The sequence below is a fragment of the Typopeltis vanoorti genome, chromosome 7, assembly GCF_054136105.1.
Source record: "Typopeltis vanoorti isolate ZY-2024b chromosome 7, IOZ_Tvanoo_1.0, whole genome shotgun sequence".
NCBI classification, from domain to species: Eukaryota; Metazoa; Arthropoda; class Arachnida; order Uropygi; family Thelyphonidae; genus Typopeltis; species Typopeltis vanoorti.
In genome coordinates this window covers 79,640,994-79,655,613 of record NC_143555.1, presented here as the reverse complement: position 1 = coordinate 79,655,613, position 14,620 = coordinate 79,640,994, and the positions used below count along the sequence as shown (strand labels likewise).

Sequence of the window (14,620 nt, the reverse complement as noted above, 5' to 3'; positions counted from 1 at the left end):
CAATTGGAAAAGACCTGGATTCGATTCTTGTCGTAACAAGGGGAATCCTTATATAGGCTTTTTCAGTGGAAGGTGAGTTAGCTGATCTCATATGGTGGTAGCAAGGTTTTTCTCCTGGAAACTCAGATTTTTCATCCTGCATATAGACAAATCAACCTTCAGAATGCATGCAATTTACAGACAAAAAATACTGCTGTTGGTGGTGATGGGCAATAGATGGCATTGATGGTAGTGGTGTCGTCATTGGAGAATTAAGTAGTAGTGGAGAGGAAGAGATATATTTAGTAGAGTAGTGTGCCCTCCCATGATGAGTCCAAGGACTCATTGTGGGAGTGCACACTACTAAATGAGTTTCATTGCAAATGATTTAAAAATATATTATGATGGATTTGTTTTAAAAACTTAAGGGTTAATAATTGTTTATTACAATAAATGCATCAATTCCATTAATGACAGCCTCTGACAATTAATTCCAAGATTTCTATAATCATAATAATGACTATAATTCTTCCATGCCATGATACTTAGCATATCTGCTATCAAAAATGAGTTTCATTGCAAATGATTTAAAAATATATTATGATGGATTTGTTTTAAAAACTTAAGTGTCAATAATTGTTTATTACAACAAAGTACTGCTAAGAATATTAAATCAAAGATTGTATAATAGAGTGGCGTATTTTCTGGGGGATGATCAATTTGGATTTAGAAAAGACAGAGGAACTAGAGATGCAATTGGAGTAATGAGGACCATATGCGAAAGGAATATAGAAGTAAATAATGAAGTTTATATTTGTTTCATCGACCTTGAAAAAGCATTTGACATGGTGAAATGGGAAAATCTGATGGAAATATTACGATTGGAGAGACCGAACATTAATAGCTGAATTATATATGAACCAGACGGCCATAATAAAGACAAAAGTAGGAAAAACTAAAAAAATGTGTGATTGGCAGAGGCGTAAGACAGGGATGCTGCCTGTCACCGACGCTCTTCAATATATTTGCAGAAGAAATTATAAAAGAAGCATTTTATGAAGAGGAATCACTATTGGAGGAAGAACAATACAAAATATTAGATTTGCAGATGATCAAGCAATATTAGCTAATACCGAAGATGAACTACAGCACCTAATGAAAAAATTTGAAATATATGCAAGAAATATGGTATGAAAATTAACGCAAAGAAAACAAAAGTGATGAGAGGCTCCAGGAAACCAGGAAGTATCTAGGTGATGATGAATGGAGAAAGTGTAGGGCAAGTGAGACAATACAAATAAATCAAAAGAAAAGGCTGATTAAGTGCTATATTTGGAGTATGACCTTATATGGGTCAGAAACATGCACAATTAGGAAGAAAGAAGCTAAAATGTTGGAGGCATTTGAAATGTGGTTATGGAGAAGAATGGAGAAAATAAAGTGGACTGAAAAAATCACCAATGAAGAAGTATTACAAAGAGTTGAAGAAGAAAGGAATTTACTAAAGACCATAAGAAGAAGAAAGCATAACTGGATAGAACATGTATTAAGAGGAGACAGCCTACTGGAAAGAATGATAGACGCGAAAATTGAAGGAAAGCTACCAAGGGGAAGAAGACGACTAATGATGCTTGATGATATAATGGGAACAAGAAGATATCAGGAAATGAAGGAGGAAGCAAGAGACAGAGGAACTTGGGGGAAGAGAATCTGCTGTTATACCATTCGACCTGTCAAGAGACAGAACACTAATGATGATAATGATGACAATAAATGCATTAGCCATTTTCCTTATACATGGAAAAATCATAAATAGTGGCCTATGTGTAGGTTTACAGTAGACTGTGAAGGAGAGAGAGAAAGCCTGAGGGATGATGTGTGATAAGTGTGTCTAGAAAAGGAAGAGTTATTGTTTTCAATCTGGATGGTGAATTGGATACATTTGTGTTGTTTGTTCAGGTGGCTTAGGAATGCATTTAAGGTTTGGAAGCCTTGGGGACAAATGACAAATATATCATCAACATATCTGAGCCAAATTTTGCACTTCACATTGCTGATTCTAGAGCTCGTTGCCTGAAGTCTTGCATGTATATAAGGGGAATGTGTAGCTCAGTGGATGTGGTGTTTGCACACCACGGCGCTTAACCGCACGAAAGAAGACTTTGTTTTGAATCTAGTCGGCGACTAGAGGAAATTTTTCTAAGCCTTTTTTGAAGTCCCCGTTAGAGGGATTCATAGTGTGTAGTGTTCGTGAAAGCTCCAGATAAGATAAGCGCTATTTTCAGTTATCGTTGATAAATTTACTTTAATATTGCGTAGTTTTGTTTGCCTTGTGTATCTTAGTGTGTCTGTTTGTGTGTTTTTGGTGTTTATAATTTATAATTTGATAAAATACGTTACTAGTAAGTATGGCTCCAGTACGAAGGAAAATGGCGGCCAGTAATGATGGTTCGCCATCTTCTTTCAAGAATGGTAATGCAAAGGAGATGATTCAGTATACTATCTGCGATATGTACGCTTTGCAGAGTGCGGTCAGAGTGTGGTTAGATGATAATAAAGGAGTGAATGTGTGTAGAAAATGTAGGGAGAATGAGGAATTGAAGTGTATTTCGGATCATGAGTGTGATATTTTTGTCAAACTTCAGAATGAAGAAAATAGGGATATGACAAGAAACGGCGAGGTTGTACCAGAGAATTGTGAGAGTGTGAATGTAGAAAGTGTGAATGATAGTATTAATGGTTTTACAGAGAATAAAAAAGACGAGAGAGATGCAATGAGTGAGATCGCGTTGTTAAATGGTGTGATACAAAGGGCAAAACAGCAGCTAGAGCGTATGAGCAAAAGTCGACTGAATGAACCAACCAATAATAAAAAGTATGACAGGAAAAATAGGCGTATGAGTGTGAACATGAACAAAAATGAAGGATAGAGTGCTGTATGAAGACTCGTTAGTACGAGGTGTGTTAGTAGAGGATTTGACAAAATCGTACCAACCTGGTGCGATCATAAAGGATGTAACTGAGTCTATTAGAGAGCAAAAGGAAAGGGTGAAAGAAATGATTGTTGTGGCAGGTACGAATGATTTGAAAGGAGATAAAATAGAAATGATAGAAGACCTGAATGAATTGTTTGAGGTAGCAAAAGAAAAGAGTGAGAGAGTTAGAATGATTAGTCTTTTGACACGGTATGACAGTGAAATGTTTAAAAGGAGGGCCATAATTGCGAATGACTTTATGTGTGGTTATGTATGACGAGTGGTGTGGAATTTGTGGATGTGTGGAGTGAGTTCGATGGGCGAAAGGATATATATAAGATGGATGGCTTGCATTTGAATGGTTACGGTGTAAGGAGACTTGAGAAAGTGTTGCTGAATGTAATGGAAGTGCAAATTCAGGGAAACTAGATTTATTAGGGGGGGGGAGGTAGATATACAGTCCTTAGGGAGGCAGTTGAATGTATGAATGAATATAATATGCCCGAGAGAATAAGGACAACAAATCAGAGTGGGATAGTTAATATAAGGCATCAAGGTGGGGTTGGGGCTAATGGGGGTCTTAAATTCATGTAAACTAATGCTAGGAGTATTAGGAACAAGAAGGAAGAGTTTTTGGCCATGGTTGGCACTTCCAGACCACAGGTTATTGGTATTAGTGAATCATGGCTGACTGTAGATGATATAGCTAGTGGGATTGAATGTGATGGGTATAGTGTGTTCAGGAACGAGAGGGAGAATAAAATGGGGGGAGGAGTATTGTTGATGATAGCTGATGAGCTACAGCCAAGGAGAATAGAAGTTGAATTACAGGATAGAGAAAAGAGCACATTTGAGGCCATTTGGTGTGAGATTCTGGCTAGCAGAACTAAATATACAATTGGGTGCTGCTATAGACCAGGTGATGGAAAAGATGGTGGTGATAGTATGCACAAGCAAATAGAAGAAATGAGTGGAAGGAGGATTATTATTATGGGAGATTTCAACTATGGTCGCATTGATTGGAGTGAGGAGAGGACAGCAGGAGGAAGGAATTGGATTTTATGCGGTTATTAAGGTATAACTATCTGTGACAGCATGTAATGGAAAATACTAGGGGTCAGAGAGTGCTTGACCTAGTAATTGCATCTGAGGATTTGGCTGTAACAAATATGACCACATTGCCACCAATTGGTGAGAGTGATCATAGGGAGGTGGTTAAAGGTGTGGAATTTTCAATTAAGACAGGGTACATGTGGAATTATCGGGCTGGAAAGTATGACAAACTTAGGAGTTTGATTGGTTCAGTGCCATGGCATGTACAACTGCAAGGACTAGAAGTTGATAGTGCATGGGAGGCAGTTAAGAAGTGTTTGCATGAAGCAATGGCTGACTGTATACCTAGAGTTCGAATAATAAATCAAGTAGGGGTTAAATGGATGAATAACACCATTAAGCTTGAACTGCAAAAAAAGAATCAACTATGGAGAGAATTTAAGGAGAAAGGTGACCGGCAGGCACATGAACGGTATAAAGCGCAGGCCAGAAGGGTAACGAGTGTGGTAAGAAAAGCAAAAAAGGATTACGAAAGAACATTGGCCATGCAGGCTAAAGAAAATCCTAAACAGTTTTTTAGATATGTGGCAAGTAAAAGGTAAAATGTACATGGCAGAATGAATTTAAAGAATGCTGATGGTAGGGAGGTAACTGAATCAGTTGATATAGTTGAGTTACTGAGTGAGCACTTTGCAAGTATATATCATCCAGTTGGTGACATTGCAGAAACGAATAAACCAGTAGATTATATGGGAATTGTGGTGAATGAAGTGGAGGTGAGTAGTCTATTGCATAACCTCAATGTCAATACATCCGTGGGATTGGATGGTATACCAGCTCGTGTCATACGAGAAGCAGCTAAAGAATTGTCAGTACCCTTGACCATTTTGTTTAATTTGAGTCTCGGGTCTGGGTTAGTCCCGAGGGGGTGGAAAGAGGGGAAAATAGTTCCACTGCATAAAGGTGGTTCCAAGACTGTTGTTGTAAATTACCGACAGATTAGCATATCAGGAATCATTGTCAAGGTTTTAGAGAAATTAGTCAAGAAAAGAATACAGGATTGGATAGATGAAAATGGGATATTGTATGGGGACAACATGGTTTTGTGAAGGGTAGATCATGCCTCAGTAACTTGCTCACGTTTTATAACACAGTGACGGCTGAACTGGATAGGGATAATGGGTTTACAGTGATACTACTGGACCTTGCCAAGGCCTTTGACAGGATACCACATGGAACCCTAATCAGTAAACTGGAGCAGATGGGAATAGATATAGGGTTGGTGAGATGGATAGGAGGGTGGTTGAAGGAGAGATACCAGAGAGTGGTTTATGCAGGAGTGGAGTCTAAAAGACTGCTTGTGACTAGTGGTGTGCCGCAGGGGTCTGTTCTTTTACCACTGCTTTTCAATTTGTTCATCAATGATATAGGAAAGGATTTGAGAGGAAGTGTTCACTTGTTTGCTGATGATGCAAAGTTGGGTAAAGCAATTGTGAGTGCACAGGATGTCAAAATTTTACAGGATGATTTGGATAGTTTGGAGGACTGGGCTAGGAAAAATGGATGTCAATTTAATGTGGCAAAGTGTAAGGTTATGCACTTTGGGGCGAAAAGAATAGCAGCAGTATATCGCATTGGTGGAACCGTACTCCAGGAGATTGATGAGGCCAGGGATTTGGGAGTGTTGGTGGATAGGGAATTGATGTTTAGGGGGCACATTGCAAAAGTGACTAAATCAGCTCATCAAATCACTTGGCTTCTGAAAAATACTTTAACATGCAGAGACAAACAAGTTGTTGTTCCTCTGTATCGAGCCTTGATAAGACCCCATCTGGACTACTGTGCCCAGTTATGGGCACCAGGGTTTCTTCGTGATGGGGAGGAAGTGGAGAGGATCCAGAGACGAGTGACCAAGATGATAGAAGGTCTGTGGAATGAACCTTATGAAAATAGGTTGACGATTTGTGGGTTGCAGAGATTGGACGATAGGCGAAGGACGGGTGATATGATTGAGACATTCAAATTACTGAAGGGTTTCTATAAGATTGATCCAGAAGATATTTTTGAAAATATGACTGGTGGTGGGAGGACTAGGGGCCATGCATGGAAGCTGGGCAAGAGCGTGGTTGACAAGGGAGTTAGAGCTAGGTTTTTTACTTGGAGAGTGGTGAATGAGTGGAATAAGCTTCCAGAGTCTGTTGTGGGTGTTACGACCGTGAATGAGTTCAAGGCAAGGTATGATAGATGCTGTGTCAATGTCGAATAGTTGTTCTTGACATGATGTTAGGGCCTCCCTCGATGAGTCTGTTGACTCCTTGGAGTTGTCCAGAACAATAATAATAATGTAAACGTTATGGGGGGGGGGTGAGCCCATGGCCATACCTCTTTTTAGAGGTAGAAATTATTTTGCCACATAAAATACTTGGAGTGAAGTATATGGGCAAAGAGGCCATAATATCAGGCAGAAATTTGTTCCATAGGAGAAGAATCATGTAATTGATCAGGTTGTTGTGAAAAGGGCAGTGACATCAAAGCTGATAATAAATCTTCATTGTCAAGTGTGATTTTTTTAATTTTGTTTATAAAATGTATATTTTTTATGTAGGAGGAGGAATGACCTAACAACTCCTGGAGTGTCGCCATTTGTGTATTTTTGGCAAGCCATAAATTCTGCATTTTGCCCGAGCTCGAGCAAAATGCAGTAACAGCTTTTAAACTGTTTCTACTGGTCAAGTAGTCACCACTTAGACAGTGGAAACCTACACACATACACAGGCCAATATATACACAAAGATTCATACCTCCATCCAACACAAAAAATAGGGATCATTCTTCAAACACAGGGCCCTAACAATTTGCTCTAAGGAACAGTTGCTGAAGAATGAAAATGAAATTATTAGCGAAACCTTTATAAATGGGTACAATAAAATGGGTACAGTAAAAAAAAAAAAATGGTTAACACGATTCCCTACAATAATGTCATAAAAGGTATGAAAAGATTACAAAAATACCATAGCCATACCATACATTAGGGAAATATTAGAAAAAATAGATAGAACACTGCAAAATACAATATTGAGGAAACATTCTAATCTCCTACAAAATTAAAAAAACATGTTTAGCTCATTCAAAATCCAGTGTAGCTGCAACTTGCCCCACATAGGGGAAACAGAATGCACAATTAAAATAAAAAAAGATGAAAAACAAATGCCACATTAAATTCCTTCACTATGGTAAAACAGGCCTGTCTGACCATGTACTCCAAACTTGTCACACAATTAATTTGAAAGGCTGCAACTCATATAGCATTCAGAAGAACACGATGGAAGAACTCCAACACAAGAAATCCTGATCCAGTGGACAGAACCTAAAGCTAACAGGACTGTGAAGGTGCAATTGATGTAGTTCCACATTTAAAGTAAGCAAGGCAGTGATCTCTCATATAAAATGACATTCAGAAGCAACCATGTCCATAGTGGGATTTGACCCCATGACTTATTGGTTGGAGGACAGAAATGCTCTCTCCACTTGCACAGTCAAGTAAGCTAGTATTTCTTACTTTCACAAAATGATTATGAAGCTGCTTTTCAGACCTTGCACACACACACTCATAAGACAGGAACTGGCATTCTACAACATTTTAAAATCTTTCATGACAGGGGCAACTCGTTGTAAAGGTGGAGTAAGCTCTGATCACTATCCTTAAGTATTTCCCATAATGTAAAACACATCTCCTAGCAGACATGTATGATGTTATACATTATGGGGAAGGGGGGAGGAGTCATTACCCAGACTGGTTTCGACCTTTATTGATCTCATCAGTGGGAGCCAGACCCAAATGTAAATACAATATTCAGGTTGGAGTGATGTAGAACTTATACTTTACCATACGAGTTTCTAAAAAAAGGTATCACATCACAAAAGGCACCAAGAATTACTGAAAAAGAGAGCCAAAAGGCTTCACTTCGGCGATATAAAATTATTCAAATTAAGTGGATATTGAATCTGACATTATTTCAAAGTCAAATAGAGAAACTACAAGAGTTTCATGCCGAATATAGAAACTATAAAAGTTTCGGAGGATCCAAGCTTAAGCAAACCCTTCATGACAGGGACAACTTGTAGTAAAGGTGGAGTAAGCCCTGATCACTATCCTTAGTATTTCCCATAAAGTAAAATACATCTCCTAGCAGACATGTATGATGTTATACATTATGGGGTGGGGGTCACTACCCAGACCAGTTTCGACCTTTATTGAGGTCTCATCAGTGGGAGCCAGACCCAAATGTAAATACAGTACTCAGGTTGGAATGATTCGGAACTTATACTTTAGCATATGAGTTGCTAAGAAAGGTATCACATCACAAAATGCACCAAGAATAACTGAAAAAGAGAGCCAAAAGGCTTCACCTTTTTTAGCACCATGTGACACCTTTTTTAGCAACTTGTATGGTAAAGTATCGGTTCTGCATCACTCCAACCTGAGTATTGTATTTACATTTGGGGTCTGGCTCCCACTGGATGAGACCTCAATAAAGGTTGAAACCAGTCTGGGTAGTGACCCCCCCCCATAATGTATAACATCATACATGTCCACTAGGAGATATGTTTTACATTATGGGAAATACTAAGGAGAGTGATCAGAGCTTACTCCACCTTTACTATGAGTTGTTCCTGTCATGAAAGGTTTGCTTATGCTTCGATCTGCCGAAACTTTTATAGTTTCTATATTCAGCATGAAACCCTTCTAGTTTCTCTGCAACTCTTGTAGTTTCTCTGTTCGGCTTTGAAATAATGTTGGATTCAGTATCCACTTAATATGAATAATTTTGCATTGCTGAAGTGTAGCCTTTTGGCTCTCTTTTTCAGTAATTTTAAAATCAGTTCCAATCTCTATATTAAGGTTTTGATGTGGATGCCATTTTCTGTTACTTGTACTATTGCAACTTTTTTTTTGGTGATACATAAAATGGCAAATGCATATATATATAAAAAAAAACTAGTGGTATTACAAAACAACAATAATAAAAAAAGAGCATAGTAAAAATTTTATACTGCTATACCCAAATACATAACCCTGGAAGTGATAAGAGGAATGTGTGTTCATCATATATCCAGTAGTATAAAATCATTTCAGTCTTCATTGCAGTAATTTCTAAGGTCTCAGCAGTTTTTAAGTCTGAATTTATGGATTACAAATAGGTTTTCTTTAAGTAAAAATGCACGCTACACCTGTCACGCAGATGTGGTATGCATTTGTGATCTGTCTGTTCATTCTGCTTTATACATGTAGTTAGATGTATCAGGATAACTCCAGTGAAATTCAAAATAAAATTATTTTATTTTCTATTATCAATCAGTAACTTAAATCATTATGATTGTATTGCAGTTATTACAGCTATATAAAATCTTAACTTAGTCTAGTTTTTTGATGATTTTAGCTCTTTAATCAACATTACTATTTTACATCACTTTAGGAAGGTGAATTTCTTTAACTTTTTTTTATTTTTTACATTTCAGTTTGCTAGCCAGATCGTGCGACTTGGTTATCCGCGAGTGTGTACTCTTCATGGAGGAATTGATGTTTTGAGAACAACACGTGTACTTGTTGTTAGAACTGGAGACCGATGATTTGAATCACTGCTATAAGTAGGATTCAAAATGCACAGGGATCAATTCAAAAGGACTTCATGTTATCATTTGACAGGCTTGAGGTGCAGGATTTTCAAAAATATGGCATTACAAGAAAACATAAATGTCTAGTATTATGTACAATAGGACATTAGAAATTGTTACTGTTCTTTGAGAGACTTGAAAAATAAATTGGCCAAAGAAATCTAATATAAGAAAACAAATGAAGGTAATGTTTACAATAATGTGTATACTGCATATAGAGTAGAACAGAGTTGTGTATTTTTAAATTTCTTAAAGAAAATAATAGAATTAAATGAGAAACAACCTAGGAAAAGATACAATGATAATAAAAGGAAGGAAATTACACAAGTACTTTTATAAATGCAATGATTACTCAATTATCCAGTAACTTGGAATAACCAAAACCTTCAATTTACTGGTCCCTAAATAGGTTAGTATATCAACTCACAACACGAACAGTATTATGAAAATTTGCCAGCCAGTTTGGATGATTGTGAATGTTTTTAGATAGCAGATCTTGAAAGTTTATTTTTCAGTTGGTTAGACTATAATAAATTTAGTTTAATCCTTTATCCAAGTGTGAGCAAACAAAGTTTGCGCCTGAAAGTATCTTCAGGACTGGGGTAAGGTGGTACAACACCAGGCAACTCGTTGCAAAGGTGGAGCAAGCTAACATCACTCCTATCTCATTGAGATAGGAGTGATGTTAGCTTGCTCCACCTTGCTCCTAAGGTAGTACCACACCAGGCAACTCATTGCAAAGGTGAAGCAAGCTAACATCACTCCTATCTCAATGAGATAGGAGTGATGTTAGCTTGCTTCACCTTTGCAACGAGTTGCAACGAGGAGCGATGATAGGAGCGATGTTAGCTTGCTCCACCTCTGCTAACATCACTCCTATCTCATTGAGATAGGAGTGATGTTAGCTTGCTTCACCTTTGCAACGAGTTGCCTGGTGTTGTACTACCTTACCCCAGTCCTGAAGATACTTTCAGGTGCAAACTTTGTTTGCTCACACTTGGATAAAGGATTAAACTAAATTTATTATAGATGGCAGATCACCTCTTATAAGGCCACCACTCTACTTATTGGATGCTGAATCTTGAAAAAGTTCTTGTCTCTAGCCTTTACCTACCAATGTTACTAATGTACTATAGGTTTATAACATTTCCTGAGCAGGACTGACATATGAAATGTAATTACACCTATTTAACTCAGAAAATTGATTTTCTTATGTGACTAAGTTGTGTTGCCACTGTGAAGCTAGAACAAGATGCTGTTGATGTTCTACAGAATTATAAATAACAAATAAAATAACTGTATTAAGTACAGGGTTTTTCAAATTAAAGTACCCATATTGAGAGCAATCAGTAAACTCTCAAACTTGGTAGGTACCCAAACCAGATCATGGAGAGGAGATTTTGACAAAAAAAAAAAAAGAAAAAAAAGTTCAAAATGATTAAAAGGGGAAATATGGTGCTGTTAGTGGAAGAAATTTACATTAATATGAACTAGATGGTATATGATTGAGAAATGATTTAGAGTCAATGAAAAATAAAGTTATTCCATGATGTTTATTTTTCTAATTTCGTAAAATTATGTGATACAAAAAATATATTACACAGAGTTCACATGCTGCAAGGAGCTGCAGATGATCAATGGAGATGACGTTCAGTGTGTTGGCTGTTGTGCAGGACCAATAGTTGATACTGCCATACAATCATTGTCCACAGCAAAACACAACTGATCTGTTGAAAGGTTTCATACATGATGTGACATTTTTCTCTCTCAAATCTAAGATTCCAGGTGAAGAACTTTGCCCTGATGTACTTATGCTTTTAACTCCAAAGCCAAAGATCTCAGGAGTTAAAGTCTGGTGAACACGGTGGCATTTCATAGAAAATGAAGAACTGATTACTCTGTCCTCTGTGAAATGTTGATGAAATAATTCAACTTCATGTCCCATGTTGGGAGGCATTCCATCTTGCTTCAACACTGTTATGTTCAGGCATGTTCTTTGCTGAAGTTGTGAGATGATGAAGCTGCTTGACACGTCCTGATAACGTGCAGTTGTGACCAAGCCGGTTACAGCTCCGGTTTCATGGATTTCTTTGAAGATAAATTGCCTGATAACAAACTTGACCATAAATCCTATCCATACTGTGACCTTTAGTGAATATAAGGGAACATGTTGAAATGCACTGAGATTTTCTGTAGTACAGATTGTGGCAGTTTTGAGTGTCTACTGTTCCACAAACATGAAAATGTGCTTCATCTCTCCATAGGATATTCCAAGGCCAATCCTCATGCACCTTATGCATGCCAGCAGTGTCAATACAAACGTTTTTCATATGCTGGCATCTCCTTTTTGCAACTCATGGCTGTGACAGAGTTTACATGGGTAGCATTGCAACATTTCATGGAAAGTTCTCCATACCGTTGTGTATAGCAAATCTAAGTGTTGGATCTGGTAATAGCATCAGATGATCTATCTATAATTGCAGTAGCAACTCTACCTCCAATCAGGGAAAGTGACCATGCAGTCTTGTCCTGGGAGGTTGCTCAACATGTGGAAATTTCAATCAAGAAATGGTTTATTCATAAACCATTTCTTGATTGAAATTTCTACATGTTGAGCAACTTGGAGCAGTGCCATGGCATAAGAAACTACATGGAATGAAAGTGGTCACGAAGTTTGAGTGAGGCATTATCAGAGTGCATACCCAGGGTCAGGAAGATAAACCGAGGTAGGGATTAACTGGATGACTAATAATGTAAATCAGGAACTGCAAAAAAAAAAAAAAAAGAAAGAAAGAAAGAAACCATTGTGGAAGGTATATAAACAAGGTTATCAGCATACCCATGAGCGCACAAGCAAAAAAGCATAACTAAGGAAAGCAAAATCAATTTTGAGAGAAAATTAGCCAAGCAGGACAAAGTAAATCTGAAAGAGATTTTATGTCTTACTTGCTACGTAGCAAGCAAGAGAAAGAATGATTATGGAAAGAGAATGTTACTCAGTGATGATGGTAGGAAAGTTACAGAAGCAGAAAAAATAGTTCAGTTACTAGATGATCATCCAGGTGGTGACCTGGCATTTACTGAGGTGATAGAGTGATGTGAGCATTGAGGCAGATGAACTGGAGGTACTCAGTATGTTGAAAAATATCAATGTGAATACAGCAGTGGACCTGGATGCTTGTGTGCTACGAGAATGTGTAAGTGAACTGGCAGTGCCTCTGACAAAGTTGTTTGATCTAAGTCTCTGATTCTAATGGAGTGGGAAGAGTATAAGATAGTTCCATTACATAAAGGTGCCTCCAAGACAAGTAACAAATTACAGATCAATTAGTATCTCTGGAGTGGTGGTTAAAGTATTGGAATAGTTGGTTAAAAATAAAATTCAAGAATGGGTGGATAGGAGTGTGATTCTATAGGGGCAGCACAGCTTTGTAAAAGGTAGGTCCTGCCTCAGTAATTTATTCACATTTTATAATAAGGTGATAGTAGAATTGGATAAAGGAAATGGCTACACCATGATACTGTGGGACTTTGCAGAGGCATTTGACAGAATATCGCATGGAAAACTATTACTTCGGTTGAAACAAATGGGATGGATATGAGTCTGGTGGCATGGATGGGGGGGGGGGTGATAGACATCAGAGAGTAGTGCATAGTGGAGTGGAATCACTCCATTCCACTATGGCTAGTGGAATGGCCCATGGCTCTGTACTAAGTTTACTCCTCTTTAATTTGTACATTAATGATAGCAGAAGATTTGAAAGTGAATATTCAGTTGTTTGCCGATAATACAAAACTGGGGAGGGCAATAGTTGATGTACATATCTTACAGAATGATTTAAATAAATTTGCAGTGTGCGTAAAGGACAATGGTTGTTAATTCAATGTTGTAAAACACTTTGGGTAATTCCGTAAATTAAAGATACCAAGAAATTATATATTTGGTTTAATCCTTTATCCAAGTGTAAGCAAACAAGTTTGCACCTGAACTATTTTCAGGACTGGGGCAACTCATATATATATAGAAGCCTATGACTTCACTTGCCTTAGTATCCAATGATGCAAAGCATCCTTACGGAGACCTGTTTAAACCTTTATTGAAGTGTCATCAATGGGAGGCAGACCCTGAGGTGATATCAAGGTTGAAGTAAAGCAGAAGTCATACTTTCATATACGAGTTGTCAAAAGGTGTCACACCTTATTATCTCTGGATTAGAGATAGTTGTTGGAAGTTTTTTTCACTTAGTTATATTGTAATTTAAAGATACCAAGAAATTATATACTTGGTTTAATCCTTTATCCAAGTGTAAGCAAACAAGTTTGCACCTGAACTATTTTCAGGACTGGGGCAACTGGTATATTGAAGCTTATGACTTCTGTATACAAGTTGCCCTTGTCCTGAAAATAGTTCAAGTGCAAACTTGTTTGCTTACACTTGGATAAAGGATTAAACCAAGTATATAATTTCTTGGTATCTTTAAATGACAGTATAACCAAGTGGAAAAACTTCCAACAACTTTGGGTAATTCGGTAATGCACTTTGGGATGAAAAGATTACACATCATATCATATTAATGGTACTAGTTTACAGGAAATTGATGAGGCTAGGGATCTAGGGATGATGGTGGATAGAGAATTGAAATTCAGAGGACATATTGCAAGAGTTGGCAAAATAGCTCAGAGGAGTACTTGGATGCTGTCATTAAGGCTATGATTCAGGCACATGTTGACTACTGTGCACAAATTTGGTCACCTGTGTTTCTTGGGGATTGTGAGGTGTTGGAGGGGGATTCAGAGACGAGTGACCAAGCTTGTGAGAGGTCTGTGAAACATTCCCTTGTAAGGATAGAATGAGGGTGTGAGGATTGCAGAATTTAGTTGGCAGATAGAGGAAACAAGATATGATAGAAACTTATGGGGATTTTTTTATAAGATTG

The 14,620-nt window shown here is 37.6% G+C and overlaps 1 protein-coding gene across 7 annotated transcripts in view; it reads left to right on the top strand.

Annotated features, from left to right (window-relative positions):
- LOC150104805 (TBC domain-containing protein kinase-like protein) overlaps window positions 1-9,859 on the top strand; it is a 559,840-nt gene extending 549,981 nt beyond the window's left edge. For all 7 annotated transcript variants that reach the window (XM_090395364.1, XM_090395368.1, XM_090395367.1 and 4 more), the window contains one exon: window positions 9,528-9,859. In XM_090395364.1, the coding sequence (XP_090251490.1) occupies window positions 9,528-9,638 (111 nt within the window). In that variant the 3' untranslated portion in view covers window positions 9,639-9,859. The remainder of the gene's footprint in view (window positions 1-9,527) is intronic.
- Window positions 9,860-14,620: the final 4,761 nt, after the last annotated feature.